The sequence below is a fragment of the Stigmatopora argus genome, chromosome 4 (assembly GCF_051989625.1).
Source record: "Stigmatopora argus isolate UIUO_Sarg chromosome 4, RoL_Sarg_1.0, whole genome shotgun sequence".
Lineage (NCBI taxonomy): Eukaryota > Metazoa > Chordata > Actinopteri > Syngnathiformes > Syngnathidae > Stigmatopora > Stigmatopora argus.
Window position 1 is genome coordinate 12,839,431 of NC_135390.1, and position 25,560 is coordinate 12,864,990.

Below are 25,560 nucleotides of genomic sequence, written 5' to 3' on the forward strand. Positions count from 1 at the left end.
AACCGCAGGGGAAGTTTGCATTTTGAGAACGAATAAAACAAAGTTAGAATGTTCGTTTTGGTGTGAATATTTTTTTAATCTATTAGAAGTAAGAGTGCAATCATGACAAAAGAAGGACATTTACTTTACAAGTTGGGAAATGTTTTCCCGGTTCGCCATTTTGGGAAAGCCCAAGTTAGAGATGTTTCATACGAGAAGATTCCGTTGTTTATTAAAACTACTACCAGTGTCTGCCGTCAATGTGAAAGTGAAAACGTAAGCGTCATTAACCGTTTGTATAACAAGAAAATACTCATAACAGCAACAATTATTCTTGATATAAATCATTTAACTAAGATAAAAGGGAGTTTCATCAGTGTTAAAAACAACTTCATTTATGTCATCATTCTTAGAAAGTCGGGCCTGTCAGCAGGAAGCTGTAAGCTAGCAGCAAGCTGTATTTCTGGCGAAAATACACTTATCACACTGTTTTCCACAAATGTTACTGTTACGGCTGTCAGCCTGGGTATACAGAGGCTCCCCTACTTACGAACATTCGAGTTACGAACAACGGTACATACGAACATGTCTGCAAATTGCGTTTATGTCAAATTTTTTTCGTAAGTTCGATTTTGTATCGCGCGCCTTTTTCCGAGTAGTGCTTCTTTCCGCCGCTAATACCGACGCAGCATTAGGACGTCTAGAATCCGTCCCTTAGAGGGGAGGTACTGTCAGGAGCGCCCCGTTTTGTCCCTCCTGGCCTGCCGTGGAGGCAGAGCAGCTATTATCATTGTCAGATCGTCCCTGCAAGCTCCTGCACAATTCCTGCATGTTCCTGGAGGTCACTGCGTGGATTCAGTAGCCATGCAGCCACGCTACCTTTCTCCTCGATAACTCTCGTTCTCCTGTTTCCGGTTTGGTATCGCTTCCGTTTCACAAGTCCTCGTTGTTTTGTAAGATCCCTTCTGAGTTATTAAAGATGTTGCTTTGAAGCTAATTGCCTCTCCTCATCCGGCTTACCCGCGACTGGGTCCAAATCCATTCCCGATCGTGCCACGACGACGCGGCGCGATCGTAACACAATGCATTGTGGTGTTGCCAACTCGAAATCTGATTGGTTAAATCAACAGTCTTATCGACGCTTGTTTAATGCAGCAGAGCCCGCAGAACTGATTGTGAAGGCCTTGAGGCAGATTTCTGACCCTGGCGACAAATAATGGCTGAAATGTGATTGGTTAAATACTTCAATATAAAAACACACATCTGCAAGCAGTGCAACCAGGGGGGAAAGCAATGAAAGGAAGCTAACAGACAATTTGGAATTATTTAATAAGTATTGATGGACAAAATATAATATATGATTCAGATATTTCTTTCGCCAGCAGCCTTGAAGGCCCTGACGGCCCGCCACTGATAAATCTACTAAATGACATGAGGTGAGGCAGAGTGAGAGACCTTTTGCATAATAGCTGCGGAAATGTGAGCGTTTAGATAAAGCTCGAGATAGTGGAAAATAAAAGCATTGGAGGTAACGGCGCTTCAGTAACGGGACAAATGTTTGGCTTTGTTTCTCACCAATTCCATGTTCCAGCTTTTAATATCATTTTTAAGTAAAAGAATACTTCTAAAAAAGGTTTGGCAATTTGCACCACGGAAATTGATGTGTCACCACATTGATTGACTCATTTAACTTCTTCTTTAGCTGCATTTTCAACACAAGTGAGCTTCAAGAAAGGTACAGTAATTGTATGTTCTTATTTGTGTTTTATTTGGTTTGTTACAACTGAATATATGGAATATTATTCAAAAGTTATTTTATTACATTAGTTTAATTAAAGGGAAATTCATGATTAGTATGAAGTCATTTCAGAATGACACTACCCATCAAATTTCTTTCATAATTATTTTTCATGTGTGGGTGCTTCTAAAGTAATATTCAAATTATTGAGGTGTACTATTAGTTACAATGGTCATTTATGTTAGCTTCATGCTGCGGCATCATCTAAAATTCTAAATTGTTTCTTAGGAATTCAAAAGGAATGTGACTGTCTGCGTTGGCTAGCAGCTATTTTGTTATATTTTGTATGTATTTATTGTTGAACAGAGCGATGGGTATAATAAGAATACAGTGGTACCTCGACATACGATCTTAATCCGTTCCGGGACTGAGATCGTATGACGAGATTCTCGTAACTCGAGCGGACGTTTCCCATTGAAATGAATGGGAAACAAATTAAATCGTTCCAACTCTCTGAAAAAACACCAAAAACAGGATATTGGATTGGAAAAAATGTTTTATTTCTTCTAATTCGCCATCTATTAACAAAGTAACACATTACTAGTGGTTTAATAGTAATAAAATGTGTTTAATCTAATTTCAGAGACATTTCTTTCCCACGACAACGCACTTGTAAACGGAACAAACAAATTTAAATTAACTTGGATTAATATATACAGACACTCAAACATACGTTTAATGTAACTTTACACAAAACTGAATTCTAATTTTGTTAGGATAACCCACGACCACTTGCCAACGAGAAATAGTCTTGTAGTACATTTTAGCGATCGCTCCGCTGCTCATAAAGACCGGCTCGCAACTCCCTCGTTGACATGGCTCTGGTTGCAACCGCTTTGAACGGCGCCTATGAGAGAGAGTTGCGACCGGAAATATTGCGAGGAGGGAATTGCGGGCCGGTGCCGCTGGATGGTATGAGCAGCGAACGAGAAGTAATATAAAACTCCTCGTATCAGATAAGAATAACAGGAAATCATTTGATTTCCTGTTATTCTTATCTAAACGTATGTTTGAGTGTCTGTATATATCCTGTTATTCTTATCTAATACGAGCTTACCCACGTATTGATTGTGGGTAATGAAGTTTTATTCTGAGAAAGAGTGCCATTGCCTATCGGCGTTGTGTGCACGAGTATACTTCATTACCCAGAAAGCCCTCTTTTTCCCGCGCATGCGCGTTGTGCGTTTCCTGGTCGCAACTCGTCTGAAGAACTCATTCGGTGCTCGTAGTATTGTTATACACGAAAGATATGCAAAAAAGACAGTGCCATGGCCACCTGGCTTGGTCGCATCAAGAAATTTTGATCGCATGACGGGCGAATTATTCGATCGAAATTTCCGTCGTAAGACGAGAATATTGTATTACGAACGGTCGTGTGACGAGGTACCACTGTAGTCTTCTTTTTGTTCCATTTCAGAACATTTGTACTTTAATTAATTGTTTTTTTTACTTTTTCATCAGCGGTGACAATAGATGTTAAATGTATTAATAAGTAATACATCAACCAATACCAGGGCACAAGGAGATCATTCACACTCAAACTCCATGCATGTTTTTTGGATTGTGGGAGGAAACCGGAGTACCCTGAGAAAACCCACCCATGCAAACTCCACACAGTGAGGGCCGACCTGGGATCAAACACTCGAGCCTAGAACTGTGAGGCCGACGCGTTAACCACTCAACCCACTAAGCCGCCAATAGTTTAGATATAAAAATATCAAAATAAGAAAGTATGTAACACTTTTATTTTTTTCAACACAGGAACTTGCAATATGTTGTGTTTTTACGTAATTGTTGAACTTAGTATTCGATACGTGCCATGTCAATTGCTCCCTGGGAACAAATAGTCTGACTCTATATATATAATGGATTAGTGGTTCTTTGAAAAGCATAATTATAAACTGCAATCAAGTGAAACTGCATCTGGGGGGAAATTAATGAGGTTTCTTCTTGCAGGTTTCTGCGCCATGGCGGTCACCGCTCCATATGGCTTCGCCATTAATAAAACCACAACAACCGGAGAAGACGATACAGGGTCGGACTCCGTTTATGTCTACGAATCCGAAGACCCATCTCCTCAGTTGATTCATTCTCTCAACATCATGTCAATTGTCATTTTCACTCTGGCTTTTGTCCTGGGTGTGTTGGGAAATGGCTTGGTTATCTGGGTAACAGGATTCCTGATGAAGAAAACTGTTTACACCGTATGGTTCCTCAACCTTGCTGTGGCTGACTTCCTTTTCACGGCCTTCCTTCCTATGACCGTGACGTACTACGCTTTAGAACACTGGCCTTTCGGGAAATTCATGTGTAAGATAAATAGCGCGGTTCGAGCCTTGAACATGTATGCCAGTGTTTACATACTAATGGTCATCAGCATTGACCGATGCGTGGCCGTGGTCTTTCCCGTTTGGTTCCATAACCACCGGAGAGTCAAAAAGGCTTTCCACGTGAGTCTGTGCGTTTGGGCACTGGCCCTAATTTTAAGCATACCACACTTTGTCTTTCGGGACACAGGACCGTCGTTCCAGAAAAAAGATGTTATTTTCTGCTTCAACAACTTTTTATATTCTGATGAATTCACCGAAGAGTCATTTCAGCTTCATCTGTTTCGCTATCACTCGCTTTCCGTGACTCGTTTCCTGCTGAGTTTTGCTTTCCCCTACCCCGTCATTGTCTCCTGTTATGCTGTCATCATCTACCGTATCAGAAAGAACGCCAGCCTGGCTCGCCGATCAAGTCGCACGTTCAAGATCATTGCTGCCATTATAATTATTTTTTCCCTTTGCTGGGCTCCATTTAACATCCTTGTTTTGATGGAAATAGTCAGTTTCAAGCTCAGAAATAAACAACTGCTATACATTGTTAATATCGGGGCTCCAATAGTCGCAGGCTTGCCCCATATAAATAGTTGCGTGAATCCGTTGCTCTATGTGGTCATTGGACAAGAATTTAAGGATAGAACTTTCAAGTCTATTTTGAAAGCACTCCAGAATGCTTTCCGGGATGAAGACGCTCCTTTGGACTCAAAGAGAGTTGTAGCCAGTCAACACGACATATAAAAGATCATAATTTTACGAAAAACATTAATCTACCCATTTTTCTGTAATGCTTTTGGGTTTTTATTTTGAAGTGCTTACACCCCTTTTGCAATACCTGTGACTGTTTCATGCAAAACATAAATCAGAAATGGTGTGTATTCTTGTTGAAGCTTCATATTATATTTTATTTTTACTTGACCTTATTATGAAAGTATCTGCTCTCTACAATGTTATTCCTTGCATATTAATATTGGTGGTCCTGAGCACTGAGAATAGCCTCCTGGAATCTGATCATGTCTTTGTCACATTTTTCTCACGGTCACTTTATGGACACCCATGTTGCCCCCAGTTATCTGCTTTTTTACATTTAAGTCGGCTTTTTTGTCCTATGTTGAAAATGAACTTCAGCCCTGATGCAATAGATGTAGGTGTCACATATAGACACCTACAGTAATCCCTCGAATATCGCGGTTGATGTAGACCAGACATGGCCGCGATAATTGAAAAATCACAAAGTAGGGTCACCCCCGTTATAACTACCTTTTTACCTTAGTAGCAAGAGTGGCTTCCGCTCATGATTTCAGCATTCAATTTTTTTCTCACATTTTTATGACTTTTAAATAAATAAATATCGCGATGAAGGGAATTTGCGATAAGTGAAGTCGTGATAATCGAGGGAAAACTGTAAATGCATAATGCGCACCGTGAGCCTATCGTGTCGGCCAAAATCACTTGTCAGCCAATTTTGTGTCAGTGCAATTCAATAAGCATAAGATTATAATCAGTGGAGCGTGTAAGATTATAATCAGTGGAGCGTGTAAGATTATAATCAGTGGAGCGTGTAAGATTAAAATCAGTGGAGTGTGTACTTTAAAATAGCCGTACATTTCTCAAATTTGAAATGGTTTGGTTTGTCATCAGGAAGCGTTGTTCTCCCGAGACCGCAAGTTTGGTGTTTCATCATAACCAAATGGACTTTCTACTTTATTTTTTAAGTGTATATCATTGTAAAGCTAGCACGGCAGCCCAGCGGCTTGAGGGGTTATTGCGTCGTCGTCACGGCTCTGGGGTCCTGGATTCAAATGTATAGCATCATTCATTTTGGTGAATCTTGCTCACATCCATGGTTGCCTGACATCCTGGCAGGGATCCCTCACCCATGGCCCATCCTTAAGGTTCCTATTTTCCTCTGTTGGTTTTTCTTTTATTTCCTTGCTCATTTGGCGGGCGATTCAGATGAGTGAATGTTGTAATTTTCTGACAATTGCAGATCTGTGAAGCCCTTTGAAACAAGTGTCCTAATTGACTTTCACACTCACAATCCAAAATATATAGAAATTGTTTTAGGGATGTGACTACCTGGTGAAAACACACGAAGGCACGGGAGAAACGTGCAGACTCCGCACAGTCTGGGCTTGAACCCCTGACATAATTGTGAGGCGGTTGTGCAATACTCATACACTTTTCCAGTAAACTTCAACTTATAGTCAGCTTGTTATAAGATGACACCTTGTGGTGATTTATGAAAGTTTGATATTGAAATAATTTGGAGAAAAAAAGTCCCACTATTTTGGAACTATATACTGTAAATAGAATCCCACTATAAATGACTACGAAAACCATCTTTTAACAGGTTAAAATTTAACCTGTAGGCTACTTGTTTTGTTGGAGGCGACCCCGCAGGTGAAGTTTGCATTTTGAGAAAGTATAAAAAAAAGTTAGAATGCTCGTTTTGGTGTGAATATTTTTTTAATTATTAGCAGTAAGAGTGCAATCATGACAAAAGAAGGACATTTTCTTTACAAGTTGGGAAATGTTTTCCCGGTTCGCCATTTTGGGAAAGCCCAAATTAGAGATGTTTCATACGAGAAGATTCCTTTGTTAATTAAAACTACTACCAGTGTCTGCCGTCAATGTGAAAGTGAAAACGTAAGCGTCATTAACTTGTATAACAAGAAAATACTCTCAGCAGCAACAATTATTTTTGATATAAATCATTTAACAAAAATAAAAGGGAGTTTCATCAGTGTTAAAAACAACTTCATTTATGTCATCCAGTGGCGGGCCATCAGGGCCTTCAAAGCCTTCTCTGCTGGCCTAAGAAATATCTGAATCATATATTATATTTTGTCCATTAATACTTATTATTCCAAATGGTCTGTTAGCTTCCTTTCATTGCTTTCCCCCCTGGTTGCACTGCTTCCAGATGTGTTTTCATATTGAAGCATTTAACCAATCACATTTCAGCCATTTCAACCCAAAACTGAAGGTCTATCCGGTTTGGTATCGCTTCCGTTTCACAAGTCCTCGTTGTTTTGTAAGATCCCTTCTGAGTTATTAAAGATGTTGCTTTGAAGCTAATTGCCTCTCCTCATCCTGCTTACCCGTGACTGGGTCCAAATCCATTCCCGATCGTGCCACGACGACGCGGCGCGATCGTAACACAATGCATTGTGGTGTTGCCAACTCGAAATCTGATTGGTTAAAGCAACAGTCTTATTGACGCCTGTTTAATGCAGCAGAGCCCGCAGAACTGATTGTGAAGGCCTTGAGGCAGATTTCTGACCCTGTAAACAAATAATGGCTGAAATGTGATTGGTTAAATGCTTCAATATGAAAACACACATCTGGAAGCAGGGGGGAAAGCAATGAAAGGAAGCTAACAGACCATTTGGAATTATTTAATAAGTATTGATGGACAAAATATAATATATGATTCAGATATTTCTTTCGCCAGCAGCCTTGCCCTGACGCCCCACACTGATAAATCTACAAAATGACATGAGGTGAGGCAGAGTGAGAGACCTGTTGCATAATAGCTGCGGAAAGGTGAGCGTTTAGATATCGCTCGAGATAGTGGAAAATAAAAGCCTAAGAGGTAACGGCGCTTCAGTAACGGGACAAATGCTCTGTTTTGTTTCTCAACAATTCCATGTTCCAGCTTTTAATATCATTTTTAAGTAAAAGAATACTTTAAAAAAAAGGTTTGGCAATTTGTACCACGGAAATTGATGTGTCACCACATTGATTGACTCATTTAACTTCTTTAGCTGCATTTTCAACACAAGTGAGCTTCAAGAAAGGTACAGTAATTGTATGTTCTTATTTGTGTTTTATTTGGTTTGGTACAACTGAATATATAGAATATTATTCAAAAGTTATTTTATTACATTAGTTTAATTAAAGGGAAATTCATGGTTAGTATGAAGTCATTTCAGAATGACACTACCCATCAAATTTCTTTCATAAAATTTTTTTATGTGTGGGTGCTGCTAAAGTAACATTCAAATAATAGAGGTGTACTATTCGTTACAATCGTCATTTATGTTAGCTTCATGCCGCGGCATCATCTAAATTGTTTCTTAGAAATTCAAAAGGAATGTGACTGACTGTATTGGGCAACAGCTATTTTGTTTTATATCTATTTATATATTTTGTTCTTAGGAATTCAAAAGGAATGTGACTGTCTGCGTTAGCTAGCAGCTATTTTGTTATATTTTGTATGTATTTATTGTTGAACAGAGCGACGGTTATAATAAGAATAGTCTTCTTTTTGCTCCATTTCAGAACATTTGTACTTTAATTAAATGTTTTTTTTACTTTTTCATCGGCGGTGACAATCGATGTTAAATGTAATAATAAGTAATAAATCAACCAATAGCAGGGCACAAGGAGATAGACAACCATTCACACTCAAACTCCATGCATGTTTTTTGGATTGTGGGAGGAAACCGGAATACCCTGCGAAAACCCACCCATGCAAACTCCACACAGTGAGGGCCGACCTGGGATCAAACTCTCGACCCCAGAACTGTGAGGCCGACGCGTTAACCACTAAACCACCAAGCCACCAATAGTTTAGATATAAAAATAACCAAATAAGAAAGTATGTAACACTTTATTTTTTCAACACAGGAACTTGCAATATGTTGCACAATGCAGGGTTTACTTTTTTAAAATTTATAAGTTCCACAATATATTGTGTTTTTACGTAATTGTTGAACTTAGTATTCTATACGTGCCTTGTCAATTGCTCCCTGGGAACAAATAGTCTGACTCTATATATATAATGGATTAGTGGTTCTTAGAAAAGCATAATTATAAACTGCAATCAAGTGTCTTCTTGCAGGTTTCTGCGCCATGGCGGTCACTGCTCCATATGGCTTCGCCATGAATAAAACCACAACAACCGGAGAAGACGATACAGGGTCGGGCTACGTTTTTGACTACGGATACGAAGACCCCGGAGAAGACGTTATCGAGTCGTACTACGGTTATGTCTACGAATACGAAGACCCATCTCCTCAGTTGTTTCATTCTCTCAAAATCATGACAATTGTCATTTCCACTCTGGCTTTTGTCCTGGGTGTGTTGGGAAATGGCTTGGTTATCTGGGTAACAGGATTCCTGATGAAGAAAACTGTTAACACCGTATGGTTCCTCAACCTTGCTGTGGCTGACTTCCTTTTCACGGGCTTCCTTCCTATGACCGTGGCGTACTACGCTTTTGAACACTGGCCATTCGGGACATTCATGTGTAAGCTACATGGCGCGGTTTTTGCCTTGAACATGTATGCCAGTGTTTACATACTAATGGTCATCAGCATTGACCGATGCGTGGCCGTGGTCTTCCCCGTTTGGTCCCAGAACCACCGGAGAGTCAAAAAGGCTTTCCACGTGAGTCTGTGCGTTTGGGCACTGGCCCTAATTTTAAGCATACCACACTTTGTCTTTCGGGACACAGGACCGTCGTTCCAGAAAAAAGATGTTATTTACTGCTACAACCAATTTTTATTTTCTAATGTATTCACCAAAGAGTTATTTCAGCTTCATTTTTATCGCGGTGTTGCGCTTTCCGTGACTCATTTCCTGCTGAGTTTTGCTTTCCCCTTCGTTGTCATTGTCTCCTGTTATGCTGTCATCATCTACCGTATCAGAAAGAACGCCAGCCTGGCTCGCCGATCAAGTCGCACGTTTAAGATCATTGCTGCCATTGTAATTGTTTTTTTCCTTTGCTGGGCTCCATTTAACATACTTGATTTGATGGAATTAGTCAGTTACAAGTTCAGAAATAAGCAACTAAGAAATGTTATTATCGGGAATCCAATAACCACAAGCTTGGTCTATATCAATAGTTGCGTAAATCCGTTGCTTTATGTGTTCATTGGACAAGATTTTAAGGATAGAGCTTTCAAGTCTATTTTGAAAGCACTCAAGAATGCTTTCCAGGATGAAGACACTCCTTTGGACTCAAACAGAGTTGAAGCCGGTCAAAGCAATGTAACTACTTAAAAGGAGTCCTCTCAGTTTAGGAAAACTGCACGACATAAAAAATGTGATAATTTTACGAAAAACATTAATCCACCCCTTTTACTGTAATGCTTTTGGGTTTTTATTTTTGAAGTGCTTACACCCCTTTTCCAATACCTGTTACTGTTTCATACAAAACATAAATCAGAAATGGTGTGTATTCTTGTTGAAGCTTCATATTATATTTTATTTAACTTGACCTTATTATGAAAGTATCTGCTCTCTACAATGTTATTCCTTGCATATTAATATTGGTGGTCCTGAGCACTGAGAATAGCCTCCTGGAATCTGATGATGTCTTTGTCACATTTTTCTCACGGTCACTTTATGGACACCCATGTTACCCCCAGTTATCTGCTTTTTTACATTTAAGTCGGCTTTTTTGTCCTATTTCGAAAATGAACTTCAGCCCTGATACAATAGAGGTATAAAAGGGAGAATTAGGGCTAGTGAAGAATGTTTTAAAGTAAAATATCTGAGAATTTGACTACAGAGTGAAAATTCAGACTTTATTCTGTCTTTAGAGTCAGAAACTTGGCCACCCTGTAGGTGTCACATATAGACAACAAAAACTGGAATGTACAACAAAAAGAATTACTTTTGTCGAGAAAGGCTATAAAATTGTAAGAGCAAAGACAGAACAAAAACATAAGTTACGTATAGCTCCCCAAAACATAAACATACTGCACTGTGGAACGAGCCAAAGAAAATGTTAATGATCGTTGAAGATCCACATAATTATTGGATACTGCTGTTTTGGTTTTCTACAGAGTTCAGAAAGTCCAATTACTATTTTCTCCAATGGGAAAATAGAGACATTTATTTACAGTCACCGAATGCTGCTTTTAATTCGGACACAACAGCCATGCGAGTGAAGCTCACAATTTGTGGGAATGAGCATAAAATAATAGTCATCTCACATTTCCTATCTCCCAAGAATGAAAAAAAATCAGTGTTAACGCTTCCTTATATTTTTTCATCTTTCCATCATAACTGGAATGAATTACATTGCACCCCCTGCATTCTTATGCTTGATATACAGTAAATGACTTTTTTTGTGTTTCTTAATCATCTCTATCCAACGTAATGTTGGGAGTTGGGTGACCTTTGCTCATCTGTTCAAAAATACAACGACTACCAATCTTTCAAAATGAAATGCATTTTTTTCATTGGATAGTACAATACTAGTCATTTGCAATGGCGGCTGAATGATACAATTTGATGTAAATTTATGTACTATTTCTCCCCAAAACCTGGTCTCAACCTGTCATAAGATGGTTATATAAGCACATGTGATGTAAAAAATATAAATGATAAATACAGAATGTGTATACGACAAAGGTTTTTGCATTATCTCTAGTGACCTCTAATGGCTTAATAATATACTTTAAATCCGTGTATGTAGTCTGAATTCATTATAGAGTAATTTGAAAAGATTTTTTCATTTAATTGGAATAAGTTCAATTTTTTTAAAATAATTTTTATTGTTCTTTTTAAGTGCTGCAAGTACTTGCATTTTTGCAATAATTCATACACAACAAAAAAATCAGCTTTTCTACACAGTCGTCTATTATTAACAATTTATAAATATGTGGCTCACTCAAGAGCTTTTATATTATATTTCCATAACAGTACATTGGTATTGGATATAGTAATACAGTGGTACCTCGAGATACGAGCTTAATCCGTTCCGGGACTGAGCTCGTATGACAAGTTACTCGTAACTCGAGGTAAAGTTTCCCATTGAAATGAATGGGAAACAATTTAATTCGTTCCAACTCTCTGAAAAAAACACCAGAAACAGGATATTGGATTGAAAAAAAATGTTTTATTTCTTATAATTCGCCATATATTGACAAAGTAATAAATAACGAGTGGTTTAATAGAAATAAAGTGTTTAATCTAACTAAAATTGGCCGGATTTCGCCGAGGGGAGAGGGGCTTCGTTTTTTTTTTTCTCCACACAACGCACTCGTGAACGGAACAAACACTCCACCCTCACGTTCGCTATCGATGGGCTGTTTGCTGTCGTACTATTCCCTTCAAAATATTCCGAAAATGATGCACACAAATGTCCTCACAATCGGAGAACGCACGACCACTTGCCAACGAGCAGCAAGCAGTCTTATCAGCGATCGCCCCGCTGCTCATGAGAGCTACAGGGGCGCTGGCTAGCGGCTCCTTTTAGCTTGTAGCATCTGTGTTTGCATCCCCTCGAACGGCGACTATGATAGAGTTGCTACCGGGGATGCTGTTGCGAGCCAGTGCCCCCGATGTTCTTATGAGCAGCCAACGAGCAGAGTCTTTTATCAGCGATCGCCCCGCTGCTCATGGGAGCTTCAGGGCGCTGGCTAGCGGCTCCTTTTAGCTTGTAGCATCTGTGTTCGCGTCCCATCGAACGGCGCCTATGATAGAGTTGCTACCGGGGATACTTTTGCGAGCACGAGTATACTTCATTACCCAGAAAGCCCTCTTTTCACCGCGCATGCGCGTTGTGCGTTTCCTGGTCTGAATAGCTCATCCGGTGCTCGTAAATATTGTTATACACGAAAGATATGCCAAAAAAAATGCCATGGCAACCTGGCTTGGTCGCATCACGAAACTTTGACCGCATCACGGGCGAATTATTCGATCGAAATTTCCCCCGTAAGACGAGCATTCCGTATGACGAACGGTCGTATGACGAGGTACCACTGTAGTTTTCTTTTTTGCGTTTGATTGTTTTGTGTTCAGCCAACAAGAGGCACTGTTGTGCCTTTTTTTATACTTTCATAGGAAACAAGGTTGAGTACAGTTTATGCAAAACATTAGATAGACTACTATACATGTTTTATTACTTTATGTTGCAAGCGACACTTTTTACTTGTGAATATTTTCTGATGCCTGCTTAATGTATAGTATAAATCTTCATGTAAACACAGTTCTGTCTCCAAATTTAACAATTAATGTTATTAAGGCTATGTACGGCTTTTTATGTGTCCTTGAGTTTGTTAGTGATCCCTTGAAGTCTTGCGTTACATTGGATCATAAAGTCCCCTCAGATTCCTACTAGTCAAATGTTTTTGCAGTGTTTTTCCTCTATAAAAGATTTTTTTTCCCAGTCTAAATTGTCCAAAGGAACCCAAAACTGAAAGTCTATCATATGATTATTAGTTTAGAAAATTTTCCATGGTCTCAACCATGGACATGTGCGGCGTGACCTAATTCTCATAGATTCCAGCAAAGCGTAGTATCCGCGCTCTTTTCCGAATTTTTAAATATCTGCTTTTGCTCTTTCTAGTTCTGATCATTGTTTCTAACTGTTTTTGTTTCTTTCTCTTTTGCTCATTTAAATTTATTCGCGTTGACTGCTATGGTTACCACTCGTTACATTTACCTCAAAACTCTCCTAATCTTGGTGATCTCAGAAAAAAAATGTCACTTTGTAGCCGCAAGCAAAACCTAGCAATTACCCAATTTTGCAGATCTAAATGAAGCAGGATATTGCCACAACTCTCTCAAAGCCTACCTCGCCCTCAACATCTGCTTAAGTCACCTCAATTTTCAAATTGCATTCAAAAAAAATGTTAAACCTCCTGTCAAGCAACAATAGCATCTTTTACAGGCAGAGTACCTTGTACAAATGAGTTGCTGTGCCTAAACATAATTTATCATTCAAATAAATTTAAACAGATGATGATTATTATAGATACATTTCATGAGGACATGTAAGTGATCAAAATAATTGCACTGATGAACATTTTCCAATTTTAAAATGGTGTATTGTCCAATCTGAGAGTCTCATTTTCGGATCCACGTTATCCTCATTAGTGTCGCAGGGGGGCAGGGGGTGCTGGAGCCAATCCTAGCTGTCTCCAGGCTAGAGGCGGGGTACACCCTGAATCAGTGGCCAGCCAATCGCAGGGCACAAGGAGAAAAAGGACAACCATGCATACTCTAGGGGCAATTTAGAGTGTCCAATCAGCCTACCATGCATGTTTTTGGAATGTGAGCGGAAACTGGAGTACCCGGAGTAAACCCATGCAGGCCCTAGGAGAACATGCAAACTTCACACAGTTGAACATGACCTGGATTTGAACCCAGGACCCCAGAGTTGTGAGGCCAACGCACTAACTAACCACTTGCTTCACCGGGCCAATTTCAGAGAGTGCCTTCAGAAATAATATCAGAGAAAGTCACAATTTTGGAAATGGATGCCTCTAAGACAGTAAATGGAATTATTTAGAGGAACCAAAGAAAGCCAGGTTTTGAAGGGAAATTATGCAACCTATGCACAAGAAATTACAGTAATTATTTTTTTTAAGCAGGGCATTAGACAGGATAACCTGGACTTATCCCACTTAGTCTAACCAAACGCCAAGGATCAAGATTCCAAACAAGACACAAAACAGATAACATGCTGAAACACATAACGGGTTTTCACTTTGATTGTCTTTTGTTCGGAACGTTGAGATATTTTTGTGCAGCAAAATGATTGGACAAGCCTTGCATGTTTGAAGAGGATGGACACACAGAGAAAAGCTTGCCAGGGACACGGAGGTTTAAATGGAATGCTGGATTTTTGCATGGCAAACCTGGAGGTAATAGGGAGCATATGGGAAAGATCATGGCAATGAAACAGGCAGTAAAAAACCCAACTAAATCTACTAAATGACATGAGATGAGGCAGAGTGAGAGACCTGTTGCATAATAGCTGTGGAAATGTGAGCGTTTAGATATCGCTCGAGATAGTGGAAAATAAAAGCTTTGGAGGTAACGGCGCTTCAGTAACGGGACAAACGCTTTGCTTTGTTTCTCACAAATTTCCTTTTCCAGCTTTTAATACAATTTTTAAGTCAAAGAATACTTTTAAAAAAAAGGTTTGGCAATTTGCACCACGGAAATTGATGTGTCACCACATTGATTGACTCATTTAACTTCTTCTTTAGCTGCATTTTCAACACAAGTGAGCTTCAAGAAAGGTACAGTAATTGTATGTTCTTATTTGTGTTTTATTTGGTTTGTTACAACTGAATATATGGAATATTATTCAAAAGTTATTTTATTACATTAGTTTAATTAAAAGGAAATTCATGATTAGTATGAAGTCATTTCAGAATGACACTACCCATCAAATTTCTTTCATAATTATTTTTTATGTGTGGGTGCTGCTAAAGTAACATTCAAATAATAGAGGTGTACTATTCGTTACAATTGTCATTTATGTTAGCTTCATGCTGCGGCATCATCTAAATTGTTTCTTAGGAATTCAAAAGGAATGTGACTGACTGTATTGGGCAACAGCTATTTTGTTTTATATCTATTGATATATTTTGTTCTTAGGAATTCAAAAGGAATGTGACTGTCTGCGTTAGCTTACAGCTATTTTGTTATATTTTGTATGTATTTATTGTTGAGAGCGACGGTTATAATAAGAATAGTCTTCTTTTTGCTCCATTTCAGAACATTTGTACTTTAATTAAATGTTTTTTTTACTTTTTCATCGGCGGTGACAATAGATGTTAAATGTAATAATAAGTAATAAATCAACCAATAGCAGGGCACAAGGAGATAGACAACCATTCACACTCAAACTCCATGCATGTTTTTTGGATTGTGGGAGGAAACCGGAGTACCCTGCGAAAACCCACCCATGCAAACTCCACACAGTGAGGGCCGACCTGGGATCAAACTCTCGACCCCAGAACTGTGAGGCCGACATGTTAACCACTAAGCCGACACGTTAACCACTAAAAAACCAAGCCACCAAGAGTTTAGATATAAAAATTAGATATAAAAATAACAAAATAAGGAAGTATGTAACACTTTATTTTTTCAACACAGGAACTTGCAATATGTTGCACAATGCAGGGTTTACTTTTTTAAAATTTATAAGTTCCACAATATATTGTGTTTTTACGTAATTGATGAACTTAGTATTCTATACGTGCCTTGTCAATTGCTCCCTGGGAACAAATAGTCTGACTCTATATATATAATGGATTAGTGGTTCTTTGAAAAGCATAATTATAAACTGCAATCAAGTGAAACTACATCTGGGGGGGAAATAATGAGGTTTCTTCTTGCAGGTTTCTGCGCCATGGCGGTCACCGCTCCATATGGCTTCGCCATTAATAAAACCACAACAACCGGAGAAGACGTTACCAAGTCGAACAACGGTTATGACTACGAATCCGAAGACCTATCTCAGTTGTTTCATTCTTTTAACATCATGTCAATTGTCATTTTCACTCTGGCTTTTGTCCTGGGTGTGTTGGGAAATGGCTTGGTTATCTGGGTAACAGGATTCCTGATGAAGAAAACTGTTAACACCGTATGGTTCCTCAACCTTGCTGTGGCTGACTTCCTTTTCACGGCCTTCCTTCCTATGACCGTGGTGTACACCGCTTTAGAATTCCACTGGCCATTCGGGAAATTCATGTGTAAGATAAATAGCGCGGTTAGTGCCTTGAACATGTATGCCAGTGTTTACATACTAATGGTCATCAGCATTGACCGATGCGTGGCCGTGGTCTTCCCCGTTTGGTCCCAGAACCACCGGAGAGTCAAAAAGGCTTTCCACGTGAGTCTGTGCGTTTGGGCACTGGCCCTAATTTTAAGCATACCACACTTTGTCTTTCGGGACACAGGACCGTCGTTCCAGAAAAAAGATGTTATTGTCTGCTTCAACAACTTTGTATTTTCTGATGACTTAACCGAAGAGTTATTTCAGCTTCGACAGTTTCGCCAAGAGTCGCTTTCCGTGACTCGTTTCCTGCTGAGTTTTGCTTTCCCCTACGTCGTCATTGTCTCCTGTTATGCTGTCATCATCTACCGTATCAGAAAGAACGCCAGCCTGGCTCGCCGATCAAGTCGCACGTTCAAGATCATTGCTGCCATTGTAATTGTTTTTTTTCTTTGCTGGGCTCCATTTCACATCCTTGTTTTGATGGAATTAGTCAGTTTCAAGTTCAGAAATATACAACTGCTAAAAATTGTTAATATCGGGAGTCCAATAGCCACAAGCTTGGCTTATATCAATAGCTGCCTAAATCCGTTGCTCTATGTGTTCATTGGAAAAGATTTTAAGGATAGAACTTTCAAGTCTATTTTGAAAGCACTCCAGAATGCTTTCCGGGATGAAGACGCTCCTTTGGACTCAAAGACAGTTGAAACCAGTCAAAGCAATGTAACTACTTAAAAGGAGTCCTCTCAGTTTAGGAAAACTGCACGACATACAAAAGATGATAATTTTACGAAAAACATTAATCCACCCCTTTTTCTGTAATGCTTTTGGGTTTTTATTTTGAAGTGCTTACACCCCTTTTCCAATACCTGTTACTGTTTCATACAAAACATAAATCAGAAATGGTGTGTATTCTTGTTGAAGCTTCATATTATATTTTATTTTTACTTGACCTTATTATGAAAGTATCTGCTCTCTACAATGTTATTCCTTGCATATTAATATTGGTGGTCCTGAGCACTGAGAATAGCCTCCTGGAATCTGATCATGTCTTTGTCACATTTTTCTCACGGTCACTTTATGGACACCCATGTTACCCCCAGTTATCTGCTTTTTTACATTTAAGTCGGCTTTTTTGTCCTATTTCGAAAATGAACTTCAGCCCTGATACAATAGAGGTATAAAAGGGAGAATTAGGGCTAGTGAAGAATGTTTTAAAGTAAAATATCTGAGAATTTGACTACAGAGTGAAAATTCAGACTTTATTCTGTCTTTAGAGTCAGAAACTTGGCCACCCTGTAGGTGTCACATATAGACAACAAAAACTGGAATGTACAACAAAAAGAATTACTTTTGTCGAGAAAGGCTATAAAATTGTAAGAGCAAAGACAGAACAAAAACATAAGTTACGTATAGCTCCCCAAAACATAAACATACTGCACTGTGGAACGAGCCAAAGAAAATGTTAATGATCGTTGAAGATCCACATAATTATTGGATACTGCTGTTTTGGTTTTCTACAGAGTTCAGAAAGTCCAATTACTATTTTCTCCAATGGGAAAATAGAGACATTTATTTACAGTCACCGAATGCTGCTTTTAATTCGGACACGACAGCTATGCGAGTGAAGCTCACAATTTGTGGGAATGAGCATAAAATAATAGTCATCTCACATTTCCTTTCTCCCAAGCATAAAAAAAATCTGTATATATTGTTATCTTTCTATCATAACTGGAATGAATTACATTGCATCCCCTGCATTCTTATGCCTGATATACAGTAAATGACTTTATTTGTGTTTCTTAATCATCTCTATCCAACGTGATGTTGGGAGTTGGGTGACCTTTGCTCATCTGTTCAAAAATACAACGACTACCAATCTTTCAAAATGAAATATACATTCTTTTCATTGGACAGTACAATACTAGTCATTTGCAATGGCAGCTGAATGATACAATTTGATGTAAATTTATGTACTATTTCTCCCCAAAACCTGGTCTCAACCTGTCATAAGATGGTTATATAAGCACATGTGATGTAAAAAATGTAAATGATAAATACAGAATGTGTATACGACAAAGGTTTTTGCATTATCTCTAGTGACCTCTAATGGCTTAATAATATACTTTAAATCCGTGTATGTAGTCTGAATTCATTATAGAGTAATTTGAAAAGATTTTTTCATTTAATTGGAATAAGTTAAAAAAAAATTAAATATTTTTTATTGTTCTTTTTAAGTGCTGCAAGTACTTGCATTTTTGCAATAATTCATACACAGCAAAAAAAACAGCTTTTCTACACAGTCGTCTATTATTAACAATTTATAAATATGTGGCTCACTCAAGAGCTTTTATATTATATTTCCATAACAGTACATTGGTATTGGATATAGTAATAGTTTTCTTTTTTGTGTTTGTTTGTTTTGTGTTCAGCCAACAAGAGGCACTGTTGTGCCTTTTTTTATACTTTCATAGGAAACAAGGTTGAGTACAGTTTATGCAAAACATTAGATAGACTACTATACATGTTTTATTACTTTATGTTGCAAGCGACACTTTTTACTTGTGAATATTTTCTGATGCCTGCTTAATGTATAGTATAAATCTTCATGTAAACACAGTTCTGTCTCCAAATTTAACAATTAATGTTATTAAGGCTATGTACGGCTTTTTATGTGTCCTTGAGTTTGCTAGTGATCCCTTGAAGTCTTGCGTTACATTGGATCATAAAGTCCCCTCAGATTCCTACTAGTCAAATGTCTTTGCAGTGTTTTTCCTGTATGAAAGATTATTTTTTTCAGTCTAAATTGTCCAAAGGAACCCAAAACTCCAGGTCTATCATATGATTATTAGTTTAGAAAATTTTCCATGGTCTCAACCATGGACATGTGCGGTGTGACCTAATTCTCATTGATTCCAGCAAAGCGTAGTATCCGCGCTCTTTTCCGAATTTTTAAATATGTGCTTTTGCTCTTTCTAGTTCTGATCATTGTTTCTAACTGTTTTTTTTTTCTTTCTCTTTTGCTCATTTAAATTTATTCGCGTTGACCGCTATGGTTACCACTCGTTGCATTTACCTCAAAACTCTCCTAATCTTGGTGATCTCAGAAAAAAATGTCACTTTGTAGCCGCAAGCAAAACCTAGCAATTACCCAATTTTGCAGATCTAAACGAAGCAGGATATTGCCACAACTCTCTCAAAGCCTACCTCGCCCTCAACATCTGCTTAAGTCACCTCAATTTTCAAATTGCATTCAAAAAATTTTTTAAACCTCCTGTCAAGCAACAATAGCTCCAATGCAAAAGTCCTGATTTTTTGGGGGGCAAAATAGCATCTTTTACAGGCAGAGTACCTTGTACAAATGAGTTGCTGTGCCTAAACATAATTTATCATTCAAATAAATTTAAACAGATGATGATTATTATAGATACATTTCATGAGGACATGTAAGTGATCAAAATAATTACACTGATGAACATTTTCCAATTTTAAAATGGTGTATTGTCCAATCTGAGAGTCTCTTTTTCGGATCCACTTTATCCTCATTAGTGTCGCAGGGGGGCAGGGGGTGCTGGAGCCAATCCTAGCTGTCTCCAGGCTAGAGGCGGGGTACACCCTGAATCAGTGGCCAGCCAATCGCAGGGCACAAGGAGAAAAAGGACAACCATGCATACTCTAGGGGCAATTTAGAGTGTCCAATCAGCCTACCATGCATGTTTTTGGAATGTGAGCGGAAACTGGAGTACCCGGAGTAAACCCACGCAGGCCCTAGGAGAACATGCAAACTTCACACAGTTGAACATGACCTGGATTTGAACCCAGGACCCCAGAGTTGTGAGGCCAACGGACTAACTAACCACTTGCTTCACCGGGCCAATTTCAGAGAGCGCCTTCAGAAATAATATCAGAGAAAGTCACAATTTTGGAAATGGATGCCTCTAAGACAGTAAATGGAATTATTTAGAGGAACCAAAGAAAGCCAGGTTTTGAAGGGAAATTATGCAACCTATGCACAAGAAATTACAGTAATTATTTTTTTTAAGCAGGGCATTAGACAGGATAACCTGGACTTATCCCATTTAGTCTAACCAAACGCCAAGGATCAAGATTCCAAACAAGACACAAAACAGATAACATGCTGAAACACATAACGGGTTTTCACTTTGATTGTCTTTTGCTTGGAACGTTGAGATATTTTTGTGCAGCAAAATGATTGGACAAGCCTTGCATGTTTGAAGAGGATGGACACACAGAGAAAAGCTTGCCAGGGACACGGAGGTTTAAATGGAATGCTGGATTTTTGCATGGCAAACCTGGAGGTAATAGGGAGCATATGGGAAAGATCATGGCAATGAAACAGGCAGTAAAAAAGCCAACTAAATCTACTAAATGACATGAGATGAGGCAGAGTGAGAGACCTGTTGCATAATAGCTGTGGAAATGTGAGCGTTTAGATATCGCTCGAGATAGTGGAAAATAAAAGCTTTGGAGGTAACGGCGCTTCAGTAACGGGACAAACGCTTTGCTTTGTTTCTCACAAATTTCCTTTTCCAGCTTTTAATACAATTTTTAAGTCAAAGAATACTTTTTAAAAAAGGTTTGGCAATTTGTACCACGGAAATTGATGTGTCACCACATTGATTGACTCATTTAACTTCTTCTTTAGCTGCATTTTCAACACAAGTGAGCTTCAAGAAAGGTACAGTAATTGTATGTTCTTATTTGTGTTTTATTTGGTTTGTTACAACTGAATATATGGAATATTATTCAAAAGTTATTTTATTACATTAGTTTAATTAAAGGGAAATTCATGATTAGTATGAAGTCATTTCAGAATGACACTACCCATCAAATTTCTTTCATAATTATTTTTTATGTGTGGGTGCTGCTAAAGTAACATTCAAATAATAGAGGTGTACTATTCGTTACAATCGTCATTTATGTTAGCTTCATGCTGCGGCATCATCTAAATTGTTTCTTAGGAATTCAAAAGGAATGTGACTGACTGTATTGGGCAACAGCTATTTTGTTTTATATCTATTTATATATTTTTTTCTTAGGAATTCAAAAGGAATGTGACTGTCTGCGTTAGCTTACAGCTATTTTGTTATATTTTGTATGTATTTATTGTTGAGAGCGACGGTTATAATAAGAATAGTCTTCTTTTTGCTCCATTTCAGAACATTTGTACTTTAATTAAATGTTTTTTTTACTTTTTCATCGGCGGTGACAATAGATGTTAAATGTAATAATAAGTAATAAATCAACCAATAGCAGGGCACAAGGAGATAGACAACCATTCACACTCAAACTCCATGCATGTTTTTTGGATTGTGGGAGGAAACCGGAGTACCCTACGAAAACCCACCCATGGAAACTCCACACAGTGAGGGCCGACCTGGGATCAAACTCTCGACCCCAGAACTGTGAGGCCGACACGTTAACCACTAAGCCGACACGTTAACCACTAAACCACCAAGCCACCAAGAGTTTAGATATAAAAATTAGATATAAAAATAACAAAATAAGGAAGTATGTAACACTTTATTTTTTCAACACAGGAACTTGCAATATGTTGCACAATGCAGGGTTTACTTTTTTAAAATTTATAAGTTCCACAATATATTGTGTTTTTACGTAATTGATGAACTTAGTATTCTATACGTGCCTTGTCAATTGCTCCCTGGGAACAAATAGTCTGACTCTATATATATAATGGATTAGTGGTTCTTTGAAAAGCATAATTATAAACTGCAATCAAGTGAAACTACATCTGGGGGGGAAATAATGAGGTTTCTTCTTGCAGGTTTCTGCGCCATGGCGGTCACCGCTCCATATGGCTTCGCCATTAATAAAACCACAACAACCGGAGAAGACGTTACCAAGTCGAACAACGGTTATGACTACGAATCCGAAGACCTATCTCAGTTGTTTCATTCTTTTAACATCATGTCAATTGTCATTTTCACTCTGGCTTTTGTCCTGGGTGTGTTGGGAAATGGCTTGGTTATCTGGGTAACAGGATTCCTGATGAAGAAAACTGTTAACACCGTATGGTTCCTCAACCTTGCTGTGGCTGACTTCCTTTTCACGGCCTTCCTTCCTATGACCGTGGTGTACACCGCTTTAGAATTCCACTGGCCATTCGGGAAATTCATGTGTAAGATAAATAGCGCGGTTAGTGCCTTGAACATGTATGCCAGTGTTTACATACTAATGGTCATCAGCATTGACCGATGCGTGGCCGTGGTCTTCCCCGTTTGGTCCCAGAACCACCGGAGAGTCAAAAAGGCTTTCCACGTGAGTCTGTGCGTTTGGGCACTGGCCCTAATTTTAAGCATACCACACTTTGTCTTTCGGGACACAGGACCGTCGTTCCAGAAAAAAGATGTTATTGTCTGCTTCAACAACTTTGTATTTTCTGATGACTTAACCGAAGAGTTATTTCAGCTTCGACAGTTTCGCCAAGAGTCGCTTTCCGTGACTCGTTTCCTGCTGAGTTTTGCTTTCCCCTACGTCGTCATTGTCTCCTGTTATGCTGTCATCATCTACCGTATCAGAAAGAACGCCAGCCTGGCTCGCCGATCAAGTCGCACGTTCAAGATCATTGCTGCCATTGTAATTGTTTTTTTTCTTTGCTGGGCTCCATTTCACATCCTTGTTTTGATGGAATTAGTCAGTTTCAAGTTCAGAAATATACAACTGCTAAAAATTGTTAATATCGGGAGTCCAATAGCCACAAGCTTGGCTTATATCAATAGCTGCCTAAATCCGTTGCTCTATGTGTTCATTGGAAAAGATTTTAAGGATAGAACTTTCAAGTCTATTTTGAAAGCACTCCAGAATGCTTTCCGGGATGAAGACGCTCCTTTGGACACAAAGACAGTTGAAACCAGTCAAAGCAATGTAACTACTTAAAAGGAGTCCTCTCAGTTTAGGAAAACTGCACGACATACAAAAGATGATAATTTTACGAAAAACATTAATCCACCCCTTTTTCTGTAATGCTTTTGGGTTTTAATTTTGAAGTGCTTACACCCCTTTTGCAATACCTGTGACTGTTTCATGCAAAACATAAATCAGAAATGGTGTGTATTCCTGTTGAAGCTTCATATCATATTTTATTTAACTTGACCTTATTATGAAAGTATCTGCTCCCTACAATGTTATTCCATGCATATTAATATTGGTGGTCCTGAGCACTGAGAATAGCCTCCTGGAATCTGACCATGTCTTTGTCACATTTTTCTCACGGTCACTTCATGGGCACCCATTTTGCCCCCAGTTATCTGCCTTTTTACATTTAAATCAGTTTTTTTTGTCCTATGTCAAAAATGAACTTCAGCCCTGATGCAATAGATGTATACCTGTAGGTGTCACATATAGAGGGCTACAGTAATCCCTCAAATATTGCCGTTAATGTAGACCAGACATGGCCGCAATAATTGAAAAATCGCGAAGTAGGATCACCCCTATTATAACTACCTTTTTACCTTAGTAGCAAGAGTGGCTTCCGCTTATGAGTTTCAGCATTATTTTTTTCTTCACAAATGGTTTGGTTTGTCATCAGGAAGCGTTGTTCTCCCGAGACCGCAAGTTTGGTGTTTCATCATAACCAAAATGACTTTCTACTTTATTTTTTAAATGTATATCATTGTATAGTGTTAGACGTACAGTTTTAGCACGTATCCCTAATTCCTTAACTCAGTCTGGTCCCGTCTAACAATTGTGCGTGTTCAGCATCGAAGGAAGGAGACGAGGGTTTGCGAGTTACTCCACAGATGATTTATTCCTGATATTGATCCTTACAGAGCTCCGGGTCCCCCTCCCATATGTAAACAAGCTGAGCGTCGCCGTGCATCAGTGGAGGATGAGAAAGACAAAAGTCCAAACCCGCGTTTGCCCAGTTATAGTAATACAAAAATGAATATTCATTCGCTGATTCTAATGAGATGCGGACTGGTCCACGACGGTCTTGAGGGGTCTCCGTATCTGCTGGGAATCCACATTGTCCTAGGTCTCCGTCTCCGCTGTTCTTTGAAGTCTGCATCCTCTGTATAGCACCTTGTTGCCACTGTCTTTTGGAAGCCCACCATCTGTCTTCGTAACAGCGTGAAATCAACCTCAAAGGAGAAACTCAGACAGAGAGCTTTTGTTCATTGTAATCGAGTTAAGAACAAGAGTTTTAATCCCACAGTGGTAATATATCAAAATGAAACAGCTACAACAAAATGAATGAGTAAAATATGTCATATTCTTCAATAGCTAGCATGGCAGCCCGGCGGCTTGAGTGTATAGCATCATTCATCTTGGTGAATGTTGCCCACATCCATGGTTGCCTGACATCCTGGTGGGGATCTTTCATCCATGGCCCATCCCTAAGGTTCCTATTTTCCTCTGTTGGTTTTTCTTTTATTTCTTTGCTCATTTGGCGATTCAGATGAGTGAATGTTGTACATTTCTGACAATTGCAGATCTGTGAAGCCCTTTGAAACAAGTGTCCTAATTGACTTTCACACTCACAATCCAAGCTATATAGTATTTGTTTTAGGGATGTGACTACCTGGTGAAAACACACGAAGGCACGGGAGAAACATGCAGACTCCGCACAGTCTGGGCTTGAACCCCTGACCTCATAAGTGTGAGGCGGTTGTGCAACACTCATACACTTTTCCAGTAAACTTCAATTTATTGTCAGCTTGTTATAATATGACACATTGTTATGATTTATGAGTTTAATATTGAAATAATTTGGAAAAAAAGCCCCACCATTTTGCAACTATTTCTACTATTTTACTGTAAATAAAATCCCACTATAAATGACTAACAAACCATCTTTTAACAGGTTAAAATTTAACCTGTAGGCTACTGGTTTTGTTGAGGCGCAACCGCAGATGAAGTTTGCATTTTGAGAACGTATAAAAAAAGTTAGAATGTTCGTTTTGGTGTGAATATTTTTTTTAATTATTAGCAGTAAGAGTGCAATC

General features: G+C 38.7%; 4 protein-coding genes across 4 annotated transcripts; all 4 read left to right on the top strand.

Annotated features, from left to right (window-relative positions):
* Window positions 1-3,744: 3,744 nt before the first annotated feature.
* LOC144072793 (chemerin-like receptor 1) lies at window positions 3,745-4,839 on the top strand. Its single transcript, XM_077598100.1, has one exon. It carries the CDS (start codon window positions 3,745-3,747, stop codon window positions 4,837-4,839), a length of 1,095 nt encoding a protein of 364 aa, XP_077454226.1.
* A 4,119-nt stretch (window positions 4,840-8,958) lies between these two features.
* LOC144072794 (chemerin-like receptor 1) lies at window positions 8,959-10,110 on the top strand. The gene has a single exon (XM_077598101.1). The coding sequence runs from the start codon at window positions 8,959-8,961 to the stop codon at window positions 10,108-10,110; it is 1,152 nt and encodes a 383-aa protein (XP_077454227.1).
* A 4,869-nt stretch (window positions 10,111-14,979) lies between these two features.
* LOC144073283 (chemerin-like receptor 1) lies at window positions 14,980-18,711 on the top strand. Its single transcript, XM_077598992.1, has 2 exons — window positions 14,980-15,089; window positions 16,197-18,711. Exon 2 carries the CDS (start codon window positions 16,208-16,210, stop codon window positions 17,306-17,308), a length of 1,101 nt encoding a protein of 366 aa, XP_077455118.1. The 5' UTR covers window positions 14,980-15,089; window positions 16,197-16,207; the 3' UTR covers window positions 17,309-18,711.
* A 2,393-nt stretch (window positions 18,712-21,104) lies between these two features.
* Window positions 21,105-23,668, top strand: LOC144073381 (chemerin-like receptor 1). Its single transcript, XM_077599142.1, has 2 exons — window positions 21,105-21,272; window positions 22,380-23,668. Exon 2 carries the CDS (start codon window positions 22,391-22,393, stop codon window positions 23,489-23,491), a length of 1,101 nt encoding a protein of 366 aa, XP_077455268.1. The 5' UTR covers window positions 21,105-21,272; window positions 22,380-22,390; the 3' UTR covers window positions 23,492-23,668.
* Window positions 23,669-25,560: the final 1,892 nt, after the last annotated feature.